This window comes from Panthera tigris, chromosome C1 (genome assembly GCF_018350195.1).
Source record: "Panthera tigris isolate Pti1 chromosome C1, P.tigris_Pti1_mat1.1, whole genome shotgun sequence".
NCBI lineage: Eukaryota > Metazoa > Chordata > Mammalia > Carnivora > Felidae > Panthera > Panthera tigris.
The window spans coordinates 87,164,557-87,192,473 of NC_056667.1; the positions used below are offsets into that span (position 1 = coordinate 87,164,557).

Genomic DNA, 27,917 nt, shown 5'->3' on the forward strand with positions numbered 1-27,917 from the left:
AATGAACTGAAAAAGTCTGAGGAAAAATGGGTCAAATGGCTTTCTTTGACAAAAAAATTACATTATGTGAAGGAAACAATTCTTAGCAATCTGTGCAATCTGTGCAAATATAAACGGTATGATAATGTGGAAGTTATACATATCACTGGATTTTATGTTGCTAAACAATGATCTATGCATGCACATGGCTTCAAAATACTTATGAAAAACGTCTTATGTATGAAATCATTTCTTGGAACTGTATTTTCACTTCTCTACATGTGAAACGTTGCATGACAATATTACATTTGGAACGCAACTGAGATAGTGGGTAAACAACATTATATACAAGTAGTATCAATCTTACCCTGTATTTAATACTAGCTCTTTACATTAATCCTTTCATAATACTATAATACAGATAACAATCCTTTCTTGATGTGTTCACAGTAATAAAGCAAAACCGTTAGAATAATATTTCAAACAGTGTCTAAAATTATTGCAAAAAATAAGAGATTGCTTCAACTTTTAATATTTACTTTAAGCCAGTATTTTGTTAGAGAACAAACTGAGGGTTGCTGGAGGGGTGTTGGATGGGGGGATAGACTGAATGGGTGATGGGCATTATGGAGGGCACTTGTTGGGATGAGCACTGGATGTTATATGTAAGTGATGAATCACTAAATTCTAACCCTGAAACCATCATTCACTATATGTTAACTAACTTGGATTTAAATAAAATAAAATAAAAAAAAGTTGCTTTTAATGATAAATAATTCATTTTTAAACCTGTGAGCTAAAGTCAAATGTGAAAGTTATCAGTGGAAATAGAGGGTTATTTAAACTCAGTAAGAAGTTGGAGACCATATGCATTTAGTTATAAATTATTTTCAACATGCTTGAAAGTATAATGTAACCAGATGCAACATTTATTTAAAATTTTAACATCTTAATTCAGAATTTTCCAAATTGTTCCTTTATACAAGACTACTAATGGACTATATTTGGTTAACTATAATTATTAGAAAATAGAGAACTGGAATATACAATTTTTTTGAAATACTGGCATATACAAATAGTCTCACATTTCTTCATACACGATGCATGCTGTGGTTTTGTCAAAAAGACTCAGTTCAAAACCAATTTAGAACATTCAGTCAAAAAATATATATCAGTGAGCCTCTAAATGAAAATATCCAGGATGCGAGTAAAACTATTAGTAATGATTTAGTTATTTGTATCATTATAATGAAAAAACATTTGGTTCTCAAATTATTAACTGAAAATTTAGCTATACTTTGTTTCCTGCTGAGTAAATCATATTCAAACTATGTTGGTTATATTTTCAGCCAAAATATTTTTGAGCTTTGTTACTTAAAATATGGCCTAGGAGCACAGTATTGGCATCACCTGGACCTTTGTTAGTAACTTCAAGACTCATGACTCACTCCAGGCCTACTGAATCAAATCTACATTTTTTTTAATGTTTATTTATTTTTGAGAGAGAGAGAGAAAGAGCATGAGCAGGGAAGGAGCAGAGACAGACAGAGGGAGACATAGAATCTGAAGCAGGCTCCAGGCTCTGAGCTATCAGCGCAGAGTCCAATGCAAAGCTCGAATCCATGAGCTGTGACATCATGACCTGAGCTGAAGTCAGATGATTAACCGACTGAGCCACCCAGATGCCCCCAAATCTACATTTTTACCAAGATACCAAAATAATTTGTATGCACATTAAAGTTTAGACAGCATTGTCAAATGTAGACTAGAAGAGTGGCTCACAAACTTTAGCATGCATCAGAACTATCTGGAGAATTTGTTAAACAGACTGGGCCCCTCTCTTAGAGTTCTGAGTTAGCTGAGTGATGTAGGGAGAAGACTGTATGTCTAACAAACCCCAGGTAGTACTGATGTTCTGGTCCAAGGACCACACTTTGAGAACAACTTCCTTAGACATGTGGGTGCTATGGCCTGTAAGTTCGTATTGAAATTCATATTGAAATGCCTAATTCATGATGTTGAAATCCTAACCCTCAGAGGCAATGTTAGTAAGTTGGGCCATGGGTAGGTGTTTAAGTCATGAAGGTAGAACCCTCATAAATGAGATCAGTGACTTAAGAAAGAGACTCCAAGAGCTTCCTAGCCCCTTCTGCCCTGTTACCTGAAAGAGGGCCCCCACCTGACCATGCTGGCTCCCTGAGCTAGAACTTCTGGCATCTAGAACTGTGCAAAATAAACTTCTGTTGTTTATAAGCTATCTAGTCTCTGTGGGTAAACAACATTGTGTGCTTTGTTTGTTTGCTTGTTTGCTTGTTTTTTGTTATAGCAGCCAGAATGGACTAAACCAGTGATTAAGTTGATTCTAGTTCTCATAAATAAACTGAGTAGGTTACTAAGAAAAGAAAAATAAAACAACTGAGCAATGAGCATGTCTGATATTCCCATATACATTTAAGTGTGGAAATAAAGGATTTCCATTAACTTTGTGAAGATACTTGAATGAGCAAATTTTATAAAAGGGATATAATTCAGAAAGGATTGTCATTATTTTTTTTAAAAGCACGGATTATAGACAAAAATAATAAATACAAATAAACAAATTACAATGAAATGTAAGTAATGTCAGAATGCCAGAGAATGTTTAGGAAGTGATATTTTGAAGGATACATTGGATGATGGAAGACAAAAGAGAAGTTCTGATGTAACAAATATTTAAGATTCAGTAACAATTTTTAATGCCATTAGTAATATGCACTGCAGTGGAGGAGTATTTGAGAGAATAACATCCAGGTTGTTCCTGTCTTTGATGTACTTTGCAAGAATCTTTATGAAGATCTATTTGGGTTATATCAGAAACATTCAATAAACGTCATAAATTGAAAAATGTACATTCTTTGACGTCACCAATTGCAATTTATTTTTATTAGAATTTTCGTCAATATTTGCATCTAAAAATTACTTAAAATATAAACTGTGACTCTTGAAAATTTGAAAACATTGTCAAATGAAGAAATAAAGAAAAACCTGGTACTTACAGGAGGACCTTTAGGTCCAGGGAATCCAACTGGACCCTGAGGTCCTTGAGGGCCCTGAAAATAAAAAGCAGTGGAGAAATTTAAGAATATGCCTTAAAAGATACATCTTTATACTTTACAGTTTATTTCTACAGATGAAACACAATATAGCATACAGCTTCATCATCATGACAGAACTACAGTAATGTAACAAGATAATGTAAGCTAATCTAAAAGTTAAATGCATGATTTTTCACCTTATTCAGTACTCAAAACAGCACACCAATGGCCTTAAATCATGAGCACTATGAATATTTAGAATTCATAATAAAGTGAGCAGAACATAGATGTATCAAGAAGCTCCATACTTTTAACATTAGTTGGAAACATCCTTGGGACAGAATAATTCAATTCCCTAGCCACCCCCAAAAAATTATTTTTAAAATTGACTCTATAAATGTTCTGATTCCAGTCATATAAAAGTAAAGGAAAAAATAAGTGACTAATTCAGAAAGACCTTTAACTAATTTCTATATTTAAAATGTATTTTGGAAGATGCCAATATCTCATTTTACTCATATATAAAATTCTTTTGTAGATCAGAGAAAAAACGCTTTATTGTATTATTTTTCTCATTAACATTCAATCTAAAAATACATTTATAATATTGTTTTAACCTAATCTTTAATCAACCTTATTATTCAATACTTATATTTATATAAATTTAAAATGCAGTAAATAGACCCTATTATAGTGACAGCAAAATAATTGGTGAAGATAATCCTTTATGTTCCCAGAACATAATAATTACATTTCCAAAAGAAATATATATATATATATATATATAATGGAACATAATATAAATAGGATTTCTTAAATAACTCAACTAGAATAGGATTTATTTATATTTAAATAAAAAATGAAGTTTGATAAAATTGGTCTTTACTCTTTTCAGTTTATCAGTTTAGCCTTTCCAAGGGAAATTTTGTTATCATTTTTAAGCCAATGCTAGTTCAGAAATCAGCACAAATTATTGCTATTACCAGCATCTTATCTTAAAATCAAAAAGAAACTTCAAAGTTCAATATGTCATTAAAAAAATAGATATCACAGTGTAATTACCAAAAACACTGGGCAACCTTTGGGACTTACAAATTTTAGTACTCTCATTGAAGTATGAAACTATCATTCTTAAATATATATCATAATAACTTAATATTATCAACAAAGTTTTATTTTAAATATAAAATATTAGGGGGTTCTGGGGTAGCTCAGTCGGCTAAGCATCCGACTTCGGGTCAGGTCATGATCTCACAGTTTGTGAGCACCACATTGGGCTCTGTGCTGACAGGTCAGAGCCTGAAGCCTGCTTCAGATTCTATGTCTGTCTGTCTGTCTGACCGTCTCTCTCTCTCTCTCATTGCTCCTTCCCTGCTTATGCTCTGTCTCTCTCTGTCTCTCAAAATTAAACATTTAAAACAATTTTAAATATAAAAATTTTTAAATATTATTTTTTTTAGGCTATGTGTAGCAAGCTCTATTTTTCTAATTCCTTAATATGTAGTTTCTTTGCCTTCTAAATTTCTGCTCCTTTTCAACCAAAATTTGATTTTGGATTTAAATTTCTTTAAGGAAAAAAAAAATTCAAAAATCACTTCTCTACAGAATACATAGAAGAAAAAGTGGACCTGTATAAAATTCCACAAGAAAGTGTTGACATAGTCCTTCCATATTAATGAAAATAGTTTCCAGGTGATGTGGAAAATACATACTCAGTGTAAAGACAGTGTTGGAACCCAGTAAGTGTTGCCAGATAAAAACCAAGTGCCTAGTGAAATTTGAATTTGAGATAAATAATGAATAATAATATTTCCCAATATTGCAAAGGACATACTTATACCACAAACTATTCTGTTGTTCATGTAAAAATTCAAATTTAATTGGGTGTCTTAAGTCTTTTTATTTTATTTCATTTTTTATTGTTGTTTTTTGGCTTTTGCTAAATCTGGTAATCTTAGAACAACTAAAAGCTGTCTTAACTAAGTCTTTAATAATAGGCATCCATGATCCGCAAATCACGAGTATGAGGAATTATTATATTTAAGCTGCAGAGTATCCTAATTAGTAAATATATAATAGTATATATTTAAAATATCCTACAACATGTACATAATATGTACATATAATACTATATATATATATATATATATATATATATATTTATAAGCAAATATATTGTTAAAGAAGTCCATTGAAATGGGCAAAAATAGGTATTTCCATTTCTAGTTCAATAGTACTATAAAACTCTCCCCCTAAACTTCCCAAGTCATTTATTTTAAAGAAAATATTTGGTAATATCATTTCTATCATTCTTCAACTATGCCTAAGACATAACCAAATAGTTTATGATACATAAAATTCTTTGGAGAAAATGAGGATATGTTAGGGAGAAAAGGTTTCATCAACTATGCAGAATATAGGAAGTATGTCCTGTATATTTAAAATGTATGAATGCTATTTAAAAATGGTTTCCAGCTTACTTAATTTTTTTTATAATAACCTCTACTTTAAGCTTCAAAATACACTTTCCTTACTCTCAAAGTATTTTTACAATTACGAGTAATCATGCTGTTGGGTCATACTGTTATGTTCCAAAATTGTGAATATATATGGTTGATCATGACATTTTGGAATGCAGAAACAAAATATGAAAGAAAAATAGTTTATGCTTTAAAAACAAAACTCCTAGTTTTGCTATAATTTGTCAAGTGGTTCTATTCCATTTAATGATTTAGCTATTTTAATTAAATTGCATCTTCTTATTAAAATTATTTTGACCATCAAATTTTTAAAATGTGTATGTTATTTATGATTTTAAAATGTACAGGATGGACTTAATTTGGGAATAGTTCATCAATAGTGAGAGATATTTAGCAAGAAAGTTTGCTTTAATTAAATATGAACCAAAGCTTTGAAACAACTATAATTAAATGTTTATTCTTAAGTCTTATCTACTGACATTTCTGTCACAAACAGAAACTTCATTCCAAAAAATTACTTATTCTCAGTTTTAAGTGACATATCATGGGGTATTTCAGTTTTCTCTTTGTGAAACATCTATTATAAATTTCAAATAATAATATACAAAAATATATTACTATAACTGCATAATACTAAACATTGTTATAGAATATTCAGAAAGGAGTCTAATTTCTTTAACAGTAATACAGATTGAATATTTAAAATTCAAGAAGATCACTTTCAAAAACTCTGGCTACAAAAATGCTTTATTTTGCCAAAAGGAAACAAATAAAGGGCATGCTTACTCATGTATATTTAGCTTTATTTTATATAAATTGAAAATCAATTTACTAAATAGTTTTTCTATTTACTGGAATAGATGTTTTATCTTGATTTGAATGTATATCGATTCTGACTTAATGGCTACTGGGAGCTTGCCTTTTACCAGCATAATGTTGCTTCCAGCTCTATGGACAAAATGAATATCAACAGGGAACACAGGAGGACTGAAGGAGAAGGCATAGGTGTCATATGGATATTCAAAAAAAATTTATTTGGCTTGAGTTTGAGAGACATCATAGGGCAATTATGCACATTATTTCTCTCATTTCTATAACAAAATTGGTAGCACATAAGCGATTAAGATTTGTTAAGAAGTAAATTAAAAAATAAGAACTTTTAAATTCTGAATAGATTTTGCAAATTTCTGTGTACATGTATTTGCAGACACATGTACTTTTTCCCAGAAATTTAAATACTTGCAAAATATTAATATTTATTTTATGTTACTGTATCCTGTATCATACGTACTCTTTCACCAGGAGGGCCAGGAGGGCCATCACCACCTGAAGTACCCTATCAAAAATAAAAAAAGAAAAGAGAAAAAAAGAAAAATCAGTTTTGATTCCTTCTGATAGCATTTGTCCTCTGGAAGAGGAACTTACAGCAAACGCAAATAGAATACTTCTTTTTTTTTTAATATAATTTATTGTCAAGTTAGCTAACACACTGTAGAGTATACAGTGTGCTTTTGGCTTCGGGAGTAGATTCCCATGATTCATCGCTTACAACACCCAGTGCTCATCCCAACAAGTGCCTCCTCAATGCCCATCACCCATTTTCCCCTCTTCCCTGCCCCTCACATCATTCCTCAGTTTGTTCTCTGTATTTAAGAGTCTCTTATGGTTTGCCTCCCTCTCTCTTTGTAACTATTTTTTTCTCTTCCCTTCCCCCATGGTCTTCTGCTAAGTTTCTCAAATTCCACACATGAGTGAGAACATATGATAACTGTCTTTCTCTGACTGACTTACTTCACTTAGCATAATACCCTCCAGTTCCATCCATGATAGAACAAGTACTTCTAATACCTTTGGACCAGGTTTCCCCGTGGGACCTCTCGCACCTCTTGAACCTCGAGGACCCTGCATACAAGAGCAAAAGATGAAACCAATCGAGTGTCAGGCACACCCCAAAGCACAGAATCTGTTTTTATTTTTGAAGAAACTTATCTTGAAACATTAAATCCAAAATGAAAATTATTATTTTAAATAAAGCCACCCACCGTTGGGCCACGTTGACCCCGAGGTCCTGGTTTGCCAGCTACACCCTGCCAAAGACAGTTCAAACAGTTTCAGTAGGCAGCATATCACAGCGAATCATGAGTCTGGTGCTGAAAGACAGGTACTCATGCAAGAACATTTGTATGAGATAGTCCAGGACAATAGACTTCTATACCATACCCGTGCACCTTTCTCTCCATTGGCACCTGGAAACCCAGGAAATCCAGTGGAACCCTACAAAAATAAAAATAATAAACAATGAGTATGGTAACTAACGTTTTTATTTATTTATTTATTTATTTTTTAATGTTTTATTTATTTTTGAGACAGGGAGAGACAGAGCATGAACGGGGGAGGGTCAGAGAGAGGGAGACACAGAATCCGAAGCAGGCTCCAGGCTCTGAGCCATCAGCCCAGAGCCCGACGCAGGGCTCGAACTCACGGACCACGAGATCGTGACCTGAGCTGAAGTCGGCCGCTTAACCGACTGAGCCACCCAGGTGCCCCATGGTAACTAACGTTTTTAGACACAAGCTGCAGGCCTTTAGGAAAATGAACTTACAGTAACATCTGAAATCCTGGAAGCAGTGAAAGCATGAATTGATAAAATACATTTTAGTTTTTCACTTTAAAATAATGAACCAAATATCATTTCTCATATTAGAAAATAGCAATTAGAGAACACTATATAAAATAATTTCGACTTACAATTCTACACACTTGCTTCAACTTGGAAGAAAAATCTTATTTTTCATGAGCATGAATAAATATTAAAATAAGAATTTTATAAAAATTTTCCTAAATTAACATTGTTGTATTTATATATTTGAAACTTTTAATTTAATATTTTTACACCTTTAGAATTGAATCAAATCATAAAGGCTAAAGATCTTCTTCCACCTTTCTGCTTGATGTTTGAATGTGGTTAAACCTAGCTGAGAGTTTAAGTCAGGCAGTCCAGCATTAAAGTCCTGTTTTTGGAATTCCAAAGGCATAAATTCATAACTTATGTTTATCATACATTCACCTAAGTTGGGTACATTACTTATCCTCTCCAAGCATAGTTTTTCTGCAAAATGAGGACACTCACCCACATCTTATAGGTACTTTGACTTTGTGGGCGATTAGAATAAAGGAAGGCAAAGTATACAAATGATAATGATAGATAACAATAAGTATTGATTGTTTAAAGGTGTAATAGGCACAGTGAAAGCATCATACTTCATCCACAGACAGTCACATTTTACAGATGGAATATAATATAGTCCCCCATTTCATCTTGTGCATATTCCACATTTTTATCTGTTTACAGATTCCTTTGAACATGACTGTGACTGGTTTGCTTTATCGTATCATGAAACAGAACAGATTAAAGTTCAGATCTTTTCTCCTCAATGTGCTAACTATGAGACTTTGGAAAGTGTGTGCTTCCAAATACTCACTTTTCCTATTCAGACCACTTTATGAATTAAATGCAATAATGTATAAAATATCCAGCAGAGTAGTAGACATTCAGATTTTACATACTTTCCCATGTGTTAAGGGAGATATAACAAAACCTTCCTTTGACTTGAATATATTTCTTGCTTTTCTTTCTATTCATTTGGATTAAATTATCCCTAAAATAATATTTATCTAAGTGATGTGTCCCCTCCATTTCATGATAATTCAGAGTAATTCCTAATAATGTGGATTGTCAAATCCCACTGCAGATTTCTCTCTCTAGCAGAAGGACCCAGGAATCTGCATCTTTAACAATTCCTCCAGGTGATGTATATAATAGATACCAATGTATATTTCCTCCAGGAGAAAGTTGTATGTGAAGCCTTATGGGAGCTGATGGCCAAAACAATCATCCATTGTATGCACTGCTGAGCTTCTTTTTATGACTCATTTCCCAATATATTCTAATTCATGTCTATAGAGGTTACTATGTGATTCACCTGAGGACAATTGTTAGGACATGTAATATTCACATAATGGGGAAATAATGTCTGCAAATTATGTTTTTTGAAGGGCTTTCAAAGCCTTTTTCTCTATGGAGAATGAGAAGTTAGATCTGGTACAGGATTACTATGGGACTACTCTAGGAATTTGACAAGTGAGTAAAATCCAATATGGAAATAACCTACTCTACCAGATTTTATCTGTGAACAAATATTCATTTCTGTCTTGGATAGAATAGATAACTAATCACATTTGTAGAGACTCCATTCAAACAAATTGCTCTATGCATCAATTTTATTGTTATAAAATTTATTTTCTTATGTAAGTTTCTGCTCTAGGCAATTTATGAGAAAAAAAACAAAAATGCCCAATCCATCAACTAAATAGTTTGTAATATAAAGGCATATTCTTCTTCTTTTCTCACATAAGGAGTTATCACCAAAATATAAAATTTCCATGATAGGTTTTGACTTTATTTTATTTTTAATGTTTATTCATTTTTGAGAGAGAGAGAAAGAAAGAGAGAGAGTGAGAGTGAGCAGGGGAGGGGCAGAGAGAGAGAGAGAGAGAGAGAGAGAGAGGGAGACACAGAATCTGAAGCAGGCTCCAGGCTCTGAGCTGTCAGCACAGAGCCCAGTGAGGGGCTTGAACTCATGAACTGTGAGATCATGACCTGAGCTGAAGTAGGACGCTTAACCAACTGGGCCATGCAGGCACCTCAGGCATTATAGGTTTTTAAATGGAAAAAACAAACAGCAAATGAAAGGCTGAAAAGTCAAAGATTAATGGTAAAATTGGCTCACCAATTGTGAAACTTTCAAAATTATTTGAATGCTGTTTTAAATATAAAGAATCCTACATTAAAACAGATTTACTTTTTGAAGTAGTGATCTATCTTTTTATAGTACCAATGATGGTGCAACTTTCAAATACCCATTGTGATTTACATTGCTAGTAAGATATTAAATAAATTATATGTCTAACTATAGTCCTTAAACTGCTTAAGAGATTAGCAGTTGAATTTCACTTTTAGTACAATATAGATTTAAATCTATTCAAAATTCATTAGCTTCCACATAGGAAAAAAATGTGAAGATATCTTTGATCTTTGATGAGACCATTATTTTTTGTTTTAGAACTAAGAAACATTAATCATTTTTGATCATAAAAACAGTTATTGTGAAGAACAGTAATATTAAAAAATAAAAACCAAGGTTTCAGACATTTTGGTTAAGGAGTAAAGAAAAATGTTTGATTTCTCTAGGAAGAAACATTTCTCTCCAGTCACTCTGGTGCATTTTGTTAATAAAAATAACTCAAAGAATATTGAACAGAGTATTGTCATAGGAAAAACAGAAGGAAATAAGAATGTCAAATAAAAGAATATTGTGCTAAGCCTTCAAGTAATATGATAGTTTTCTGTTTTTAAATCAAAACACCACAATTGCAATTCAACTTCCTAATTATATCAAGAACTCATCAAGCAATCTAATGATAGCGTAAGGTTGTGGGTTTTGCAGTGAATGTTGTTTTTGTTTTTTTTTTTTCCACTCATAATACTTGTGAAAATGCTTGACATTTGAAAGGAAGGTAGCTAAGAGACAGGGCAGTGTATTAGAGACAATATCTAAAAGGTGAAACTTACTAATAAGCATTCTAAATGTAGCTAGAAACCTTTAAATGATGCATGTGTTATTTTTAAGTCACAGATGAAAAGCTCAAAGCATTATGTTTACCTCTTACTATACAAGGGATTCCACATTTTCTAGAAACTCAATGACAATTTATAAGACAAAACCACATAGCAAGCCTAATACAGTGTCATCACAGGACAATGAGTGAACACAAGTACATGCAGTTCACATTTGTCAAGAGGAAGGACATTCTGGTTTCCCAATGATTATCTGGGGAACTTATTAATAAATATGTTTGGAGATTATTATATAAACAGGATTTATCTTTATATACGATTCCTGTCAAGCCTGAATGGGTCAAACAGAGACAGATTGAAAGTAGATGGATAGATACATAGTCTGTCTCATGGGCATGTAAGTATTTTAATAGTAGAAACCAAAATGTATGTATTAATTTTTTTAACCACTTTAATTAACTAGTCAATGCAAGAAGTGCCCCCTTGACAAAGTTTTAAGATTAGCTTGAGGAAAATTAGCACACCAGGGTAAACATCTATTTTTAAAACCATCTATTTTTATGCTTAAAATATGTATATTTCAAATAGTTAAAAATAAAATTTTAGTTCTGTAGTGGATCAGATGGTGGCCCCAAATCCATATATCTGATATTCAAATCTCTGGAACATGTGAATGTTGCCTTATTTGGAAAAAGAGGTCTTTGTAAGTGTAGGTTAAGTTAAGGATCTTGAAATGAGATCATGTGGTCCCTAAATGCAAAGACAAGTGTCTTTATAAGAGACAGAAGAGAAGACAGAGAGAAAAAAAAGGCCACGTGGAGATGGCAGAGACAAACCACGGACTGCCCTGGTTTACTAGAAGCTGGAAGAGACAAGGAGAGACTCTCGCCTAGAGCTTTTGGAGGGACTGGGGCCCTGCTGACACCTTGATTTTATTAGGCTTCTGGTCTCCAGAACCATAAGAGAGTAAATCTTTGTTGTTTTAAGTCACCAAGTTTGTAGAAATTTGTTACAGTAGCCCTAGGAAACAAATACTGGGGAAAGGAGGGAAGAGAAAGATGATGAAAGATGTATTGTAATTTTTTTTTAAAGGCAGCAAGTGGAAATTCAAACCCTTAGGGTACTAGAAATGAAATCAAACACTGTTATCCATCAGTTATCATCCCCTTTATAACTTCTAGATATAGTAGTATGTCACTCTGGAATAGTCCTGATTCCAATTACAAGGAAGTAGCTGACAATGTCTTCCTTTTATGACACTGTCTGCTAAAATACTCCAGTCCATAATCACCTAGGCTCCCGGAGCTCCTTGTGTACCAGGCACCCACAAACCTGATGTCTTTCCCTTGTGAAATTATATTTTAAGGATTTATCATCTCTGTGTTACAAACCATTATGTATGATTAATTTCTACAAAATGTTGATAAACTATAAACATCAAGCTAATTGTTTTACCTTTGGACCTTGTCTTCCTGGATATCCTGGTAATCCTGGAACACCAAGTTTCCCCTAAAGTTAAAAAAAAATAATAATAAAGATTCTAAGTTGAATTAAGTTTAAATGATGATTTTAGCCATTTTTCTAGAAGTTAGAACCACATATTTGTACAGTCAAAGGGAAGATTTACAAGTTTTCACCATACTTTACTTACATTATATTTCTTCATTTGCATAGGGAAAAATTGTTTTGACATATTTCTAATGCTATAACGTTCTCTAACTTAACACCTGTCTAAGTGACAGTGCTTTCTTTGGGGGCAGGACCCTGAGCGAAAAAGAATTCTAGGACTCTCTCTGAACTCTTAAGCATGACTAAAGAAAATGCCTAAGCTTTTCAACATTAAAATGATTTAAAGTTAGTTGATGTAGTTAGAACTGCATTTAGATTTTATCATTTCAGCTGGAGTTAATCCTTTTTATAAAATGATTTCATTTCTCATGTAAATACAAAGTAAGCAATCCTGAGTTATTTAAGTATTTCTCACTGAGCAGTTTAAAGAACTACACAAGAAATTCTGACCTAATTTTGGGGCCAAGTTGCTTCTTCTTTTCAAACATCTGGAAAATCTGGGTTAATCGACACATCAAATGTTGAGAACTATATAGCTAAGTAATGATGATTTTTGTGGAGTGTTAATTCCTGCAGGTGGGACCTTAAATGTGCAACAATTTTGTTCCAGTGCAATGAGATTACTTCTCAAAAACTGCTAAAACAGTAAATTGCAGCAAAGTCCAAAGATGTGTAACAAATACCAAGAGGTTTAAAATGCTATACTAGCAAAATTTCACCCTGAACAAAGCATTAACTTAAAAATACAGGTAATGAGAAAATTAAACTAAATTTCTGAGTAAAGTGTTTATGGAATTTTACTGTGACTATTTTCCTTAAGATTTTATAAAAGCACACTCCATATATATATAATATTATTTATCAAAGTCTTAAAACATTGGGAAGCACATAGCATCATTGTTTCCCATGTACATTTAAACAAAATAAGAATAGAAACAAAAACAAATCCATATTACTACATGTAACAGTAAGAGAGGAACAGCAACTTTATGAACCACAATAAATATTTTACTGGATGAATCAAGGTAAGAAAATAGGAATATAGTTTATGACCTTGTTATTACAGATTGAACTAAAGAGTTGTCTGATTCAAGATCAACACTGCATAGGTAAGCAGTCTTCAGATGGAAAATATGCAAACAAGCCCTAAGAAGTATGCTTATAATGATGTCCCTTTGGATGCATTAAGTTATCATGTCTGTTTTATGCCACTGATTTCAAGGTTAATGAAATTCTCTAATTATGATCATGAAGTCTTTGTGTTCCATGTTAATTACTGTATTATAATATAGACTCTTACTCACTTTAGAGTCATTTCAAAATAAATCCAGGCAGAAGTTTTGTTTGCCTTTTCAATATGGTGATGGGCAACTTCCATAAAGGGGAAATGCTAATGAAATGTTAAAGAAGAATTGTGGGGTAAAGTCCTGATGCCTCTGAAGAGACTCTGGCGTCATTTACAAGAATAAAGTGGAGGAAGGATGGGAGGAAGTTCCCATAATAGTCTGAAACTATTGGCTAGTGAGTACTCTAAGTGGAAGGGTGATAGGGCCTTGGAAGCCTTTGTTTCCTCTCATCCTTTCCTTCCCTGCCTAAACACGATGACATTATTCATCAGTTCACAAATGACAACTGGGAGGGTGAAACTTTAGAAGAACTACTACATCAGATGATTCATAGTGACATGAGGAAACATCTTCTTACCTATGCAGTCACAGTGCCTGTGTAATCCTTATATATTGTTCTTCTGAGCCAGGATGGCAAGGAGGGAAATTAAGAGTTTTCTTAAACAGCATGGAATTCTCATATTTTATAGAATAGTGGCATGCTCAATATAGAAAATTTGGAAAGCAGGTATACATATTAAAAGGAAGGAAATCATCTGAGTTATACCACCAAGAAATAATTCGTATTTATATTTTTCTTTAGTGTACAAATAGGATAACACTTGTCATGGGAATTTCTAGTTCTTTCTTAATTTAACTTCATAGTTACATTATGAGGTGTTCACCATATCACTAAATACTTTATGATGCCATAGTTTTAATGTTGTCTAATATTACATGAAAATGTAAATGTAATGGTTGAAAATATTTTCTGACATAGTATATATAGCACAGTGGCTCTTAAATCAATGAATATTACAATTATGGGGACGTTTTAAAACATAGTGATGCCTGGGTTAACACTAGACTAAAATCAATCTCTTCAAGTTGGGCTTTGACATCATCATTTTGTAAAACACTTGCCTATGAAAATGCATGTTCATGTGAAAAAATATAAAGTGTACATTTTGGCATGAGGAGCAAAGATAATTCTACCTCTTCTAAAACAATAAGTATACCATCTTTCATTGATTCTTTGATCCATTGTTAATCACATGCAAATTCTTTTTTAAACTTTTTTTAAGTTTTATTTTATTTGAGAGAGAGAACGATAGCAACAGAGAGAGAGAGAGAGAGCATAAGTGGGGGAAGGGGGGAAAGAGAGAGAGAGGCAGAGAGAGGGAGAGAGAGAGAGAGACAGAGAGAGAGAATCCCAAGCAATGTGGGGCTCAGACTCAGGAACTGCGAGATTATGACCTGAGCCGAAATCAAGAGTCAGACTCTTATCCGATTGAGCCACCCAGGCGCCCCAATCACAATCAAATTCTTAATCTCTAATGAACGTGCAAGAGCTTGAAGGACTACTAATTCTGCAAGGCCAAGGAGAGCAGAGGGGATAGGTGACAAGGGAGAGTGAAAAAGGATCAATGTAGCCCTCTCATGGTTGTACTCCTAATAGTATACGGATATGCTTGAAACGCAATAGAATCCTCTAGTTTTCTGACATTGATGATTAAAAATATTTTTAAATGACAATGAAACATCATCTGTGAATTTAAAGTTGTTCACTGACCTTCTCTCCTGCTTGCCCAGAAGGACCGGGGTCTCCAGTTGGACCTGCTCGACCCTTGGGTCCTTCAGGGCCATCTTCTCCTCTTGGACCTACTTGACCAACTTCTCCCTGAAACACAGCGTAGCAAAATTCTTATAATTTAAAATACATTGGAGATTGAATAAGAGACATTATAGTCTATCAGAAAGTCATATTCTTCAACTCTTCATTTATTTCCTTATGTTTTATTTATGACAAAGAGGCCTGAAAACGTTTGACTTCATCAACCTTTCCATTGGTAAATAGACAACTGAATATAGTCTGACATTTGAGAGCTTGTTTGGAGGTTCTAGCAGGGGAGCGCAGCTACTCGTATACCCTTGATCGAAGAAGGGTCCTCCTGTATTGGGGAAAGTTGTCCTCTTCGACTGAGCGTGCTTCCGGAGGGACACACGTGGAGCGGTGAGGAAGGAAGGGGACCCCCGCCTAGCCAGCCAGATGAGCTGAATCAACCCTGGCGATCAATGGGGTAACAGATGTCGCAGCCAGATCGCCCTCCCATCCTAGTCTGACATTTGAAAACCTACAACAGCCTGATGCTACCATGTTTAATATTAAAGTAATTTTAACACATCTGTGTTGCACAGAGGAAGAAAAAAAAATAAGATTCAAAGTTAGATGGTATAGGGTGGCAGAATAATCAACCCCAAAATATGCCACTCTGGTGTGAAGATTAGTTTGAACTGAAAGCAACTGAGAAGAAGCAGATGTAAGAGAAGCTGCTAACAGCAGGATATAAATTTTCAAAAGTGCCCTCCCTCCCCTTTCTACAAGAAAAGACAAATGTTAATCACTGGAGACAACTAGACCCTTATCAGTCTGAAGCCAAAAGCAGACACCAGAGGAATCTATTCAACAAACTTCATTAACTAGCCTTTGTCTACCTTTAGTTTCCAATATATCTACCTTCCCACAATTTGCAGCCCTAGAAACTAAAAGTCCTTTTCCTTGTCATCTCTCTAACAATTTATTCTTCCTTTGCTGAAATGCCATATAAGCCCAAATTCTAACCACCCCTTTGAGTTAATTATCATGGAGTGCTCCCATGTGTAAACTTGAGGCACAGGCTAGAAAACTTCTGTTTGTTTTTCTTTTGTTAATTCGTCTTTTGTCAATCTAATTTTACAGGGCCCCAGCCTGAGAAACTAGCAGGTTAGTAGGAAAAAGTAATTTTCCTCTCTGACAATAGCAATTTTGGAAAACACTTTTGGAACACAAGAAAAATGCCTCCATTTTAGACTTGTTTTTCACATTTATAGTTTTAGGGACTGAAATGTGTAAATCATTGCCACAATTCTGGAAACAAGCATTACATACATTTTAGGGAAACAAAAAAATTCTGCAGTATGCTTCTTTGCTTAGATATATTAGGTATTATGGTGTTAGATAAAATAAATCTTCCCAATAAAGCATGTAGTTTAATTTACTTTGGGAAACTCGTATTTTTGTTTGTTTTCTAGACATTCATTACCAGAAAAAAAGTGTACTACTTTTATGCTCAAAAATTCAAGATCACTAATAATGAAAGTTCAAGAAAGTTGCAAATACATGGTTTCCAAGCAATAGCTCACCACAAAATTTAGAAGAAACCTATAAAACCTTTTAAGACAGAGAGGCAGAGAGAGAAGCCCAAGCAGGCCCTGCACTGTCAACACAGACCCCAATTCAGGGCTCAAACCCACAAAATGAGAGATCGTGGCCTGAGCCAAAATCAAGAGTCAGACAATTTAAACTGCTGAGCCACCCAGACGCCCTTCAAACCACTTCTTTTAAACAATTTGATCATCAACTTAGAAAATACCTATAAATAATACTACTCAACTTTATGCACACATACACACACACACACACACACACACACACACACGATGTAGAACATGGGAATTTAGTGTAATATCTGAAAGACTATATTGTCTCCACAAAAATTAACATGTCTAATCTTCATATAAAAATCAAAGTGAGCAAAGTCTCAGTACGAACATTTTTATTTATTCTGTGCTTTCTATATTTAAATATAAGGATATACACACGCATGCCTACATATACACACACATGTAAGTGTTTATTTTAGTACGAATTTTCCTCTTACTTACTCTGTCACCTTTAAGACCCATGTCACCTTTGAATCCTGGAAAACCATCTTCACCCTAAAAAATAAAAGTAATAAAACTGGTGTTTAATGATTTGCTTGAATGAATCTAAAACATGGTTATATAAAATATGAACACTGATAATTTAGGGAAAATTGTTCTGGGAAATGTGAATCCTAGCTGTGAAATCTCCTTCTCCCTATTCTAATCTTTATTGCCTGTATCCTGTCGTCTTTTTATTATTATTGGCTCCAAGTTACTCCAGGAAATTTTCCTCCAATATGTCAATTAGATCTCTGTCTTATGGGGGATATAACCATTCCCTTATAATAACATATATCTTATGCCATCTGAACACATAAAAAGTAAATATTTAATAATTATCATTTTAACTTTGGAATACAAGGACTTTTGATTACCAATTAAAATGTTTTTACCCTTAATTTTATACTAATTCACACCAAAGAATATTATAGTATGCATTTTGTATCATGTGCTTTAGATAAATGCCTTGTAGCTCAACTTGTATTCTATATTACAATCTCTTTTCAGATGTAAAATAAGCAAGCCAACATTATTCTTTACATGTCAATAGAGAATGTTCATTATCACATCAGTTCAGTAATACTGAAAACTGGGCTTCCTTTAGTAAAGAAAGCAGAAATATTTCATACTATTCTGAGTGAAATTTAGATTTTTAACAGTCAGCTTCATAGGGCTGCCTGGGTGGCTCAGTCAGTTAAGCATTCCACTCTTGTTTTTGGCTCAGGTCTTGATCTCATGGTGAGATCCAGCCCCACATCAGGCTCTACACTGGGTGTGGAGCCTGCTTAAGATTTTCTCTCTCTCTTTCTGCCCATCCCTCCCTCAAAAAAAAATTAAAAATAAAGAATAAATAAAAGTAAGCTTCATGAACAAACTTAATGTCTCTTAATTTCAAGAAAAAAATTAAATTCCTAAAGAATAACCATTCAATTTTCAATAGCATTAATTGAGCATTACTCTGTTCTGAGTCCATGTATGGAGTATTTTGAGATTTTTAACAATAAAAACTAAGATAGAACATTTGCATTAACTTTGATACACATGGAGATGGATGTTCAGATGATAAAAACATGAAGATGATGATGGTTCTGGTGTTGGTGGTAGTGAGGCAAGAAGCTATTTGAAGAAGGTTTGACAGGGCAGTTGGTATCTTAATTAGGAGTTAGAGAATGGATATTACTTAAAAAGTTTGAGGAAAGGATATTTCAGGCCGAGTATGAGAACAGAGCTAGGAAGATTGGCACATATACTTCCACATTCTGCTGCCAAGTGACCTCTATAAAAAACAAAACTGATCACACAATTTTTTACTTTAAAACAACTCAATGGTTCCAAATTGTTAATAATGAATATAAGCTGCCATCTCTCCCCTCCCCTTCTGACAAGCATGATCTAGCCCTTGCTTGTTCATTTTGGCAGTCATATCTTTGATCTTGAATCTCTCCTCTACCCCCTACCCAAATGCACTGAGATTGAGTTCTAGAAAAAATTGATTACCTATATTTCCATTTGTAATTTTTGCATTGGTTGCCATTGTCATACACACACCTGCAAACCCTTTACCTTCTCTATCTACCTCTGTCTACCTTTACTCTTCTTCCAAGACTCAGTTCATAATTCTGCTGTGAAGTTTCCTATGACCTCAGTCTTTCTCCCACCTTGAAATTAACCTCTCTGTCTTGTGTGCTCCCACTGAACATTTATTATCAGAACATGCCACCCTGCACTTAGTAAATCATAGTTTTTTTCTTTTATTAATTGGTAGAAAATAAGACTTATGCCTAATTAGCCTCTGTGCTTCCAGTGCCTCATACATTTTTGCTCCTCAATAACCATGCCATTTAATAAACATTTACTAAATGGACCCTTACTAAGTGAACATGCCTCAGTGTCTGTTTAGCAAGGTATGTTAAGATCCAGAACATATTAGGTAATTATGGATATGAGACCTAAACCTGGAAACGGGGTCCAATCTGGTATCTTGCTTAAACCTAAAAATTATGACAGGTCTAGAAAGTTACCTTTAAGACAAAAGCATGACGTTTTCAGTATTCTGGCTATACAGTAGCCGTGTAAGTAGGATTCTTTCTGTACTGGATGCAACTGGGCAATAATAGAGGCTTAAAAGCTGAAAATGACCATTTAACTTCCTATTGACTATTGTCTTCATTACCTTCTCTCTAGAGAGAAAGGTAATTACACAGTTGCCAAATTTAGTTTAAAGAACACTGAAATCTAAGTCAAAAAATCAATAACAGATTTTACAATTTTTCCAGGCACAAATTTTTGTTTTAGGAGAGAAGATCATTGACTATAAGCTATTTCTGGCACATCTTTGTTTTCAATATGTTCACAATTAGAAAATAAATTAGAAAAGCAAATAAGAAATAAATTAGAAGATTTAAATTATTAGGTGTATCCTTACAATAAGTGGCATTTTTTAAAACAAGTGACTCTATCAAGTTACTAAGCTTTTCAGTCCTAAAACTATCAGGTCTGAATTAATCTTCAGAAAGAAAAAAGGAAACAGTTTTAGGAGAGGGGTAAACAAGGAATTCACCTATGCCATTTGTCATTGGGTTATGTTGCGTAAGGTCTAAGGAACACATCTGTCTGTACAATGAAGAATTCTAATTCTAGTTAGGGTACTAACTTGCTTTTTCACCTTTAGTTAACAATTAACATTGTTATGTGTAAAAAGAAAAAAAGTTTCAACATCCTTCCTTATCTCTTTCAAGAAAAATGGCCAATTATAAACATTCTCAGAAAAACAAAATAAATAATAGATATTAAAATTCACTAATATTTAATGACTCTTCACAGTTTGAAAATAGGGAGAATTTGTATTAGAACAAAGTTTCCATTAACTTTTATATGAATTTCTCTAATCTAGATAATATGTTATTAGATTTGATAAAATAACAGGTATAAATATAATAAAAGATACAAAAAAAAGTATTGCTGAAAATTATCTTAGCGATTTTTTAGGACAATGTTTTTATTTTACACACTTAAAATAAGACTCAGTAAATTAAACAATCTGCCTCAGTTTACCAGTCTACTTAGTATGAGAACTAGAATTGGAACTCAAAATTTTTATAGCCCGCGGCGGGCTCTGTGCCGACAGCTCAGAGCATGGAGCCTGCTTCAGATTCTGTGTCTCCCCCTCTCTCTGCCTCTCCCCAACTGGCTTTCTTTCTCTCAAAAATAAACATTAAAAAACATTAAACAACAAACATTTAATTTTTTTTTTATTTTTAATTCTTTTTCTCTGCATCTACTTGTTGCTTCTGAGATCACACACCATTCAAAAAAACCAATAATCTCCCAATTGTTTTTCTACATATAAGCAGTATACATTATTTTCCTGTGTGAATTTCTCTTCACAGGTATCTCATCATCTATATTCTTACTTACTTCTGTCATTTTGCCACTATCTCTTTTCCAGCAAGTTTACAACTTTCCCACCCCAATTAACCTTTCCTTTAAACACTGTCTTTCCTAAACTCTTTGGAAGGCACTTATTGCAGACAAAAATTTGAATTAACTCTTAAATGTCTTAAGAAATATTGCAAACAGAGAAAATGCTTATATGTGTGTATATATGTATTTTTTTTTGCGTAGGCCATCTGCAAATAATTACAAGTTCAACCCTATCTGACCAATCATTGGGCTCAACTACCAACTCAATAGGACATTATCCCTGAAGTTCATCTGTGATGATCAGAATGAATTGGGATTCTTATCAAAGTAACTGAGTTCATTTCAAATTCATAATAATTTTTATACAGTAGAACTGAATATAGTTGCATTACTTAACAATGCCTCAGTATGTTACTTTTTATTTTTTAGAAAAAATTATAATGGATATAATAGTCCCATCCCTTCAGTCCTTGTTTTCCATTCCTCATTGGTATCAAATCCACACAAGGTGCTTCTTTTTTTTTTGGTGCTTTTAATAACATTATGACTATGGGAACTAAATTATCATTAAAATCAAAATTTATATTCCATAGTTTCTCAACAAAGCTATAAACATTTTATTCTAAACACTATTTTTTAAATATAATATTGTATTAAGAATAATACTGCCTGTGAGTAATGCCATTTTACTTTTTTTTTAATGTTTGTTTATTTTGAGAGAGAGAGAGAGACAGGGGAGGAGCAGAGAGAGAGGGAGACACAGAATACATCCAAAGCAGGCACCAGGCTCCGGAGCTATCAGCACAGAGCCTGTTATGGGGCTCAAACCCACAAACCGCAGATCATGACCTGAGCTGAAATCAAGAGTTGGGCACCTGAGCCACCAAGGTGCCCCTGCCATTTTATTTTAACATAATCAGTGAAGGATCTGGGGGTTCTACACTTACATTAAACATTTATGTAAACAAACAAACAAAAAAAACACCTCACTTTCAGTTTCTTTTCCCAAGGACAATTAAACTACAAATGCTCTATGAAAAATTCCACATTCTTTCATTCACTTCTGCCTAGTCTTAATCTTTATTTCTTCTCATTAATATTTTTGTTTTGCATACAGTATAATATCTAAGATTTCTTCTTCCCCCAATTGATTTAGAGTACTTCTAACTTTCATAATTTCCAATGCATTTCAGCTTAACTTTGGGGATTTCAGTAAAGAAAGAAGGGAATAAACATTCCTCTGTTAGGCATATAACTGGATATGTACAAGCCCTGTGGCTAATTTATTCATAGGCAACTCTATGATTTATAAAAGGTAAACACATGTAAGAAAAAAAGGGATATAGGATTAATTCTGTTTATGACATATCTTTGCTTCTGTTCTATAATGTAGTCCTCACCCCAGGGTATAATCTTTTTTCAAAAAAGTTTCCATGATACACAGTACAAATGTCTGCTATCAAGTAATCACTTAATATATGGGGAAATTAAATAGCTGTTGAATGAATTTAAATTTTTGATCTAATAGATATGTAGTAATTAAAATCACCTAAATAAATTATATCTTACCTTTTCACCTTTAGAGCCCTTGAGGCCTCTGACACCATCTGCTCCCTATAGAATAAATTAGAAGGATTAAGTGATTGTAATATTTTTCACTGAAAATAAATGGTGTGAAAAAAAATAACGTTTACCTTTACTCCTCGGGGGCCAGGGTAACCAATAGGACCCTGTGGACCAGGAGGACCCTGAAAAAGACCCATTGCTACTTAAACATGCATTATGTTGAAAGTGCTACTCATCCACACATGGTAATTTTACCAAATAATCTACAAGAATATGATATTTTTCTACTACTGGTAAAGATTATTTGAGGTTTATCATTTGTTTCTGAAGTCAGATAGGATGAACAAACCATGTGATTAGCCCTACCTACTCCAAATTTATTGTATTATATGTTTATGAAAAAATAAGATAAACATTATCAAGAAGATGATCAAAATTTACATATTTTCCACAGCTGGCTTCATTTAATTAGTTTACCTAAAGGAAACAATTTTTTAAATAGAATATATAATTTCTATAGTAATGCTGTGTTTTAATGCTATTTTAATAAAAATCTAAAACTACCAACTCTAAACAAACTGATCCTACCCCCTTCCCTTGTAATTCAAAGTAGTACTAACAATAAATAAGCTCTTATTTTAACATTTTATTTAGATATTTTGATAATTATTGCTCTTACAATTAAATATTCTCTTGTTTAAAAGTTACCAGAGAGTAATAAAGTAAAATTGGAGTGACATAAATAGTTTAATGATATTTAGTAATTCTTACCCAGTTTCATATTGTCATTTATGGCCATTCATTCCACATATACTACCTTTGCAAAATCTAGATTTATCTCTGATCATGAGAGTATTTATTTAAAAAAGAATATACTCTAATTTATAAAATTAGTATTACAAAATTAAAAGTTATCTAAGGCACATCTGTTTTTTTAAACCTTGAATAAAAATAACTACCAGAACATTACTGTATTTAAATGATAGCAAAAGAAATCTTTAGAGAGTAAAGACATATTTAAAGGTAGAAACAAACTATTTTCATGTACTTACTTTCTAATATTCCTATCCCTAAATGATAAGAATATATATATGTAATGTTTACATATATATTATATGTTTATATATTTATACATATATACATATATATATCATAAAGATGACTGAAGTAAAGCATTTTCTCTTAGACATAAGGTGACAGGACATCTACATAGATACTCTGTGACATACCAGAGCACCTTTTTCTCCAGACTGGCCTTCTTTTCCAGGATGACCCTATATTTAGCAAAAACATATACTGGTAAGATGCAATTTTAATGGTAGTTTATAATACTATGAAATTGTTCCTTTTTTTTCAAACCTATGGTTTCAAAAGATATTGAACATTTTGCATCTGTGCATATGGCCCTAAACAACATTATAAACTGTAGCATTTGGAAGGAAACATAAGCTTAAATTTTATGGATGTAAGTTTCACCAACTACATAATGTATTTGAGAGTTTGGAAAAAGTACATAAAACAAAACAGATCATCATTAACAATTCAACTCTGGTATCAACAGTTCTTATATAGAGGCATTTTAATCTGACTTCTATTTCTCAGATTGATCAAATAATGAAATACGCACCTTCAAAAGGCAGCTAAGGCATATGAACGGGACATTTGATAATATAGCAAGATCATAAATACTAATAGTGTTAATAATAAAATTCTCGAGATTCAATAAGCAAAAATGTATTACTCCATCACAATTATACCCAATACAAATTTCGCATCTTAGCTCAAAAATCTAAGTAGTTTGAAGAGAAAAAAAAAGCATAAATAACCAATTTTTATATATAACAACTGTAGAGATAATATATTTACATTATTTATTATTACATTTGGGGTACAATAAACACTGCTATATTTCTAGAAGGAAGGAATCCCTGGAGGCTGAGGATTTTCATGGAAAGTGTTTAAGGAAATTTACAAATGGTGAGAAATTACCCCTTAGACCCTCAAGAAAGAGGTACTTTGAAAAAGAAGAGAGAATGGAAAAGTGTAATGAAAAAAAAAAGTGCTACGAAAGGTATAGAGATAAAGATGATTTGAGAAACGCTGAGAGAATAGTGAGTGGATCTGTTTGCCTGGAACTAATGGCTCATGAGGAAGTAGGAAAATCTGAGCATCTGAGATTCTGGCACCAGAGCACCAGAATGAGTTTATCCAAGAATCACTGCATGATCATTAAAGATTTTGCAATATGGAAGTAACATGATGCAATGGTATTTGAGAGGGATCAATGTTTAATTACTGGCTCAATTTGTTTTTATTACTAACTTCAGAAAAAAAAAATCACTTCTAAAACACATGTGAAACCTATTTTTGAAGATAAATATGTAGAAATTTTAATGACAAGTAACTATTACTTACAGGAGGCCCATCAGCACCAGGAAGTCCTGCAAGTCCTGGTTTTCCTTGTGGTCCCTAATTAAACAGAGAAAAAGCATCTTATTTCTCTTTTAAATGAGAATAATGAAAAATATAACTTTTATGCAGGAATATACTATTAATAAAATTCTTAACTCAAGTCAATGGTTTTTATCTATAAGCAACAAACATTTAAATAACTATTAAACATATGTGGAAAATGATATATAGAGATAAATGAAAACCAAATTTGACCTACATCAAAAACATGCTAGTTTTGGCCTGCTTAGTAGTCCCAAATGTATCTTTTTTTATTAACAAATTAGGTTTTGCATACCACAATAAACTAGAGCTTAGAGAATAAAAAGAAAAGCAATATAGATCAGAAATATATTGATTTATATCATTGAAAAATAAACAATGCACATGTCTATCAAAGATACTGATATGTATTGATTGAAATAATTACATAGTAATACTTATAAAATATAACTAATTATTAAAATATGTGAGAAATATATTATATTGTGACAGTTATTCATAGGACATAAAAACAAATCTAATATTTTGATGTCAAAGTTCATAAGCTAATATGCAACCAACAAATAACAACAAAGTAACTATCTATTCAACACATCACTCTTAATTTCCATTTGACCACAGAGGGTTTCAAATCTCTTTTAACATGCCACTACTACAGTTGGAACATAGTAAGAATCACTATTGCAAAAAGTAAACTCTTTCTTGATAGGAACATGGGCATTCTGCTGAGAATAATTAACATATCAAGTCTCCAGAGTTCAAACAAGTATTGCTTACTGGTCAAGTTATTAGCCAGAATTTAGAAACAATTGAAAGGGAAAACATATATAAGCAAGCCTAGATAGTGGACACAATTTAGCATTTTTTTCATTCTCAAAGGGTATTTAGGAAAAGCATTACATTTATGTAGATTTACAGTATAATGTTATAAGAGATATAACTTAAATTACAATAGAATAACAAAAAAATGAAGATATCCTTTAAATTGAACAATTTTTATTTTATAACTGAGGTTAACTGCCTCTCATTTAAAAGATTTAAATGTTTCAATCCCGTTTACCACTCTGAAAAGTCATTTTAAGTCAAGTAATCTAACATTATGTAATAATCATTGTAAAACAACATATTTTTAATGGCAGTATCTTGTCTGTGACATACATTATCTTTTTCTCTCAAGACAATTGTCTTATTTCTTGAAAACAAGATGTTGACTACAAATGCAGAACTATTCCATTAGTTATTCTTATCAACAGACACGATATCTCCACAACCATCACCTACACACAAGACTACATGGATTTTTTGTTGCTGATATATTTAATGGACTAGAAATATTAAAACTCTTGAACTATAAAATGATTTTTTAAACTGAGTTAACCATTCTGACTGATGTGAGGTCATATCTTATTGTAGTTTTAATTTGTATTCCCCTGACAATGAGTGATGTTGAGCATCTTTTCATGTGTCTGTCAGCCATCTGGAAATCTGAAAAATGTCTATTCATGTCTTCTGCCCATTTCTTAACTAGATTACTTGTTTTTTAGGTGTTGAGTTTGATAAGTTATTTATATATTTTGGACACTAACCCTTTAGAAGATATATCATTTGCAAATATCTTCTCTCATTCTGTAGGCTGCCTTTTAGTTTTGTTGATTGTTTCCTTCATTGTGCAGAAGCCTTACATTTTTTTTTTATTTTTTATTTATTTTTAAAAAAATTTTTTTTTTTTTTAACGTTTATTTATTTTTGAGACAGAGAGAGACAGAGCATGAACGGGGGAGGGTCACAGAGAGAGGGAGACACAGAATCTGAAACAGGCTCCAGGCTCTGAGCTGTCAGCACAGAGCCCGACGCGGGGCTCGAACCCACCGACCGCGAGATCGTGACCTGAGCCGAAGTCGGACGCTTAACCGACCAAGCCACCCAGGTGCCCCAGAAGCTTTACATTTTGATGAAGTCCCAATAGTTTATTTTTGTTTTTGCTTTCCTTGACTCAGGAAACATATCTAGTAAGAACCTAATGTTTATAGCAGCATTATCAAGAATAGCCAAGTTAGGAAACAGCCAAAGTGTCTATCAACTGATGAATGGATAAAGAAGATGCAACACACACACACACACACACACACACACACACACACACACACACTGGAATGGTACACAGCCATAAAAAAGAATGAAATCATGCCATTTGCAACAATGTGGATGGAACCAGATAGTATTATGCTAAGTGAAATAAGTCAGTCAGAAAAAGACAAATACTATATGATTTCACTCACACATGGAATTTAAAAAACAAAACAGATGAACATAGGGGAGAGAAAGAGAAGCAAACCAATAAACAGACTCTTAACTATAGAGAACAAACTGATAATTATTGGAGGGGAGGTGGGCAGGGGGATGGGTTAAACAGGTTATGGGTATTAAGGAGGACACTTGCTATGATGAGCATCGGATGTTGTATGTAAGTGATGAATCACTAAAGTCTACACCTGAGACTAATATTGTACTATATGTTAACTAGCTGGAATTTAAATAAAAACTTAGATAAAAATATTTTTAAATTTTTTTTATTAGTTTTCTTTATTTTTGAGAGGTAGACACAGAGCATGTGTTGGGGAGGAGCAGAGAGAGAGGGAGACACAGAATCCGAAGCAGGCTC

General features: G+C 33.0%; 1 protein-coding gene across 2 annotated transcripts in view; it reads right to left on the reverse strand.

Annotated features, from left to right (window-relative positions):
* COL11A1 (collagen type XI alpha 1 chain) overlaps nt 1-27,917 on the reverse strand; it is a 224,562-nt gene that overhangs the window by 79,664 nt on the left and 116,981 nt on the right. For both annotated transcript variants that reach the window (XM_042998029.1, XM_042998028.1), the window contains 12 exons: nt 25,217-25,270; nt 24,031-24,075; nt 22,930-22,983; nt 22,805-22,849; nt 17,771-17,824; nt 15,639-15,746; nt 12,627-12,680; nt 7,754-7,807; nt 7,576-7,620; nt 7,382-7,435; nt 6,825-6,869; nt 3,015-3,068 (listed from right to left, as the gene is read on the reverse strand). In XM_042998029.1, coding sequence (XP_042853963.1) covers nt 3,015-3,068; nt 6,825-6,869; nt 7,382-7,435; nt 7,576-7,620; nt 7,754-7,807; nt 12,627-12,680; nt 15,639-15,746; nt 17,771-17,824; nt 22,805-22,849; nt 22,930-22,983; nt 24,031-24,075; nt 25,217-25,270 — 666 coding nt within the window. The remainder of the gene's footprint in view (nt 1-3,014; nt 3,069-6,824; nt 6,870-7,381; nt 7,436-7,575; nt 7,621-7,753; nt 7,808-12,626; nt 12,681-15,638; nt 15,747-17,770; nt 17,825-22,804; nt 22,850-22,929; nt 22,984-24,030; nt 24,076-25,216; nt 25,271-27,917) is intronic.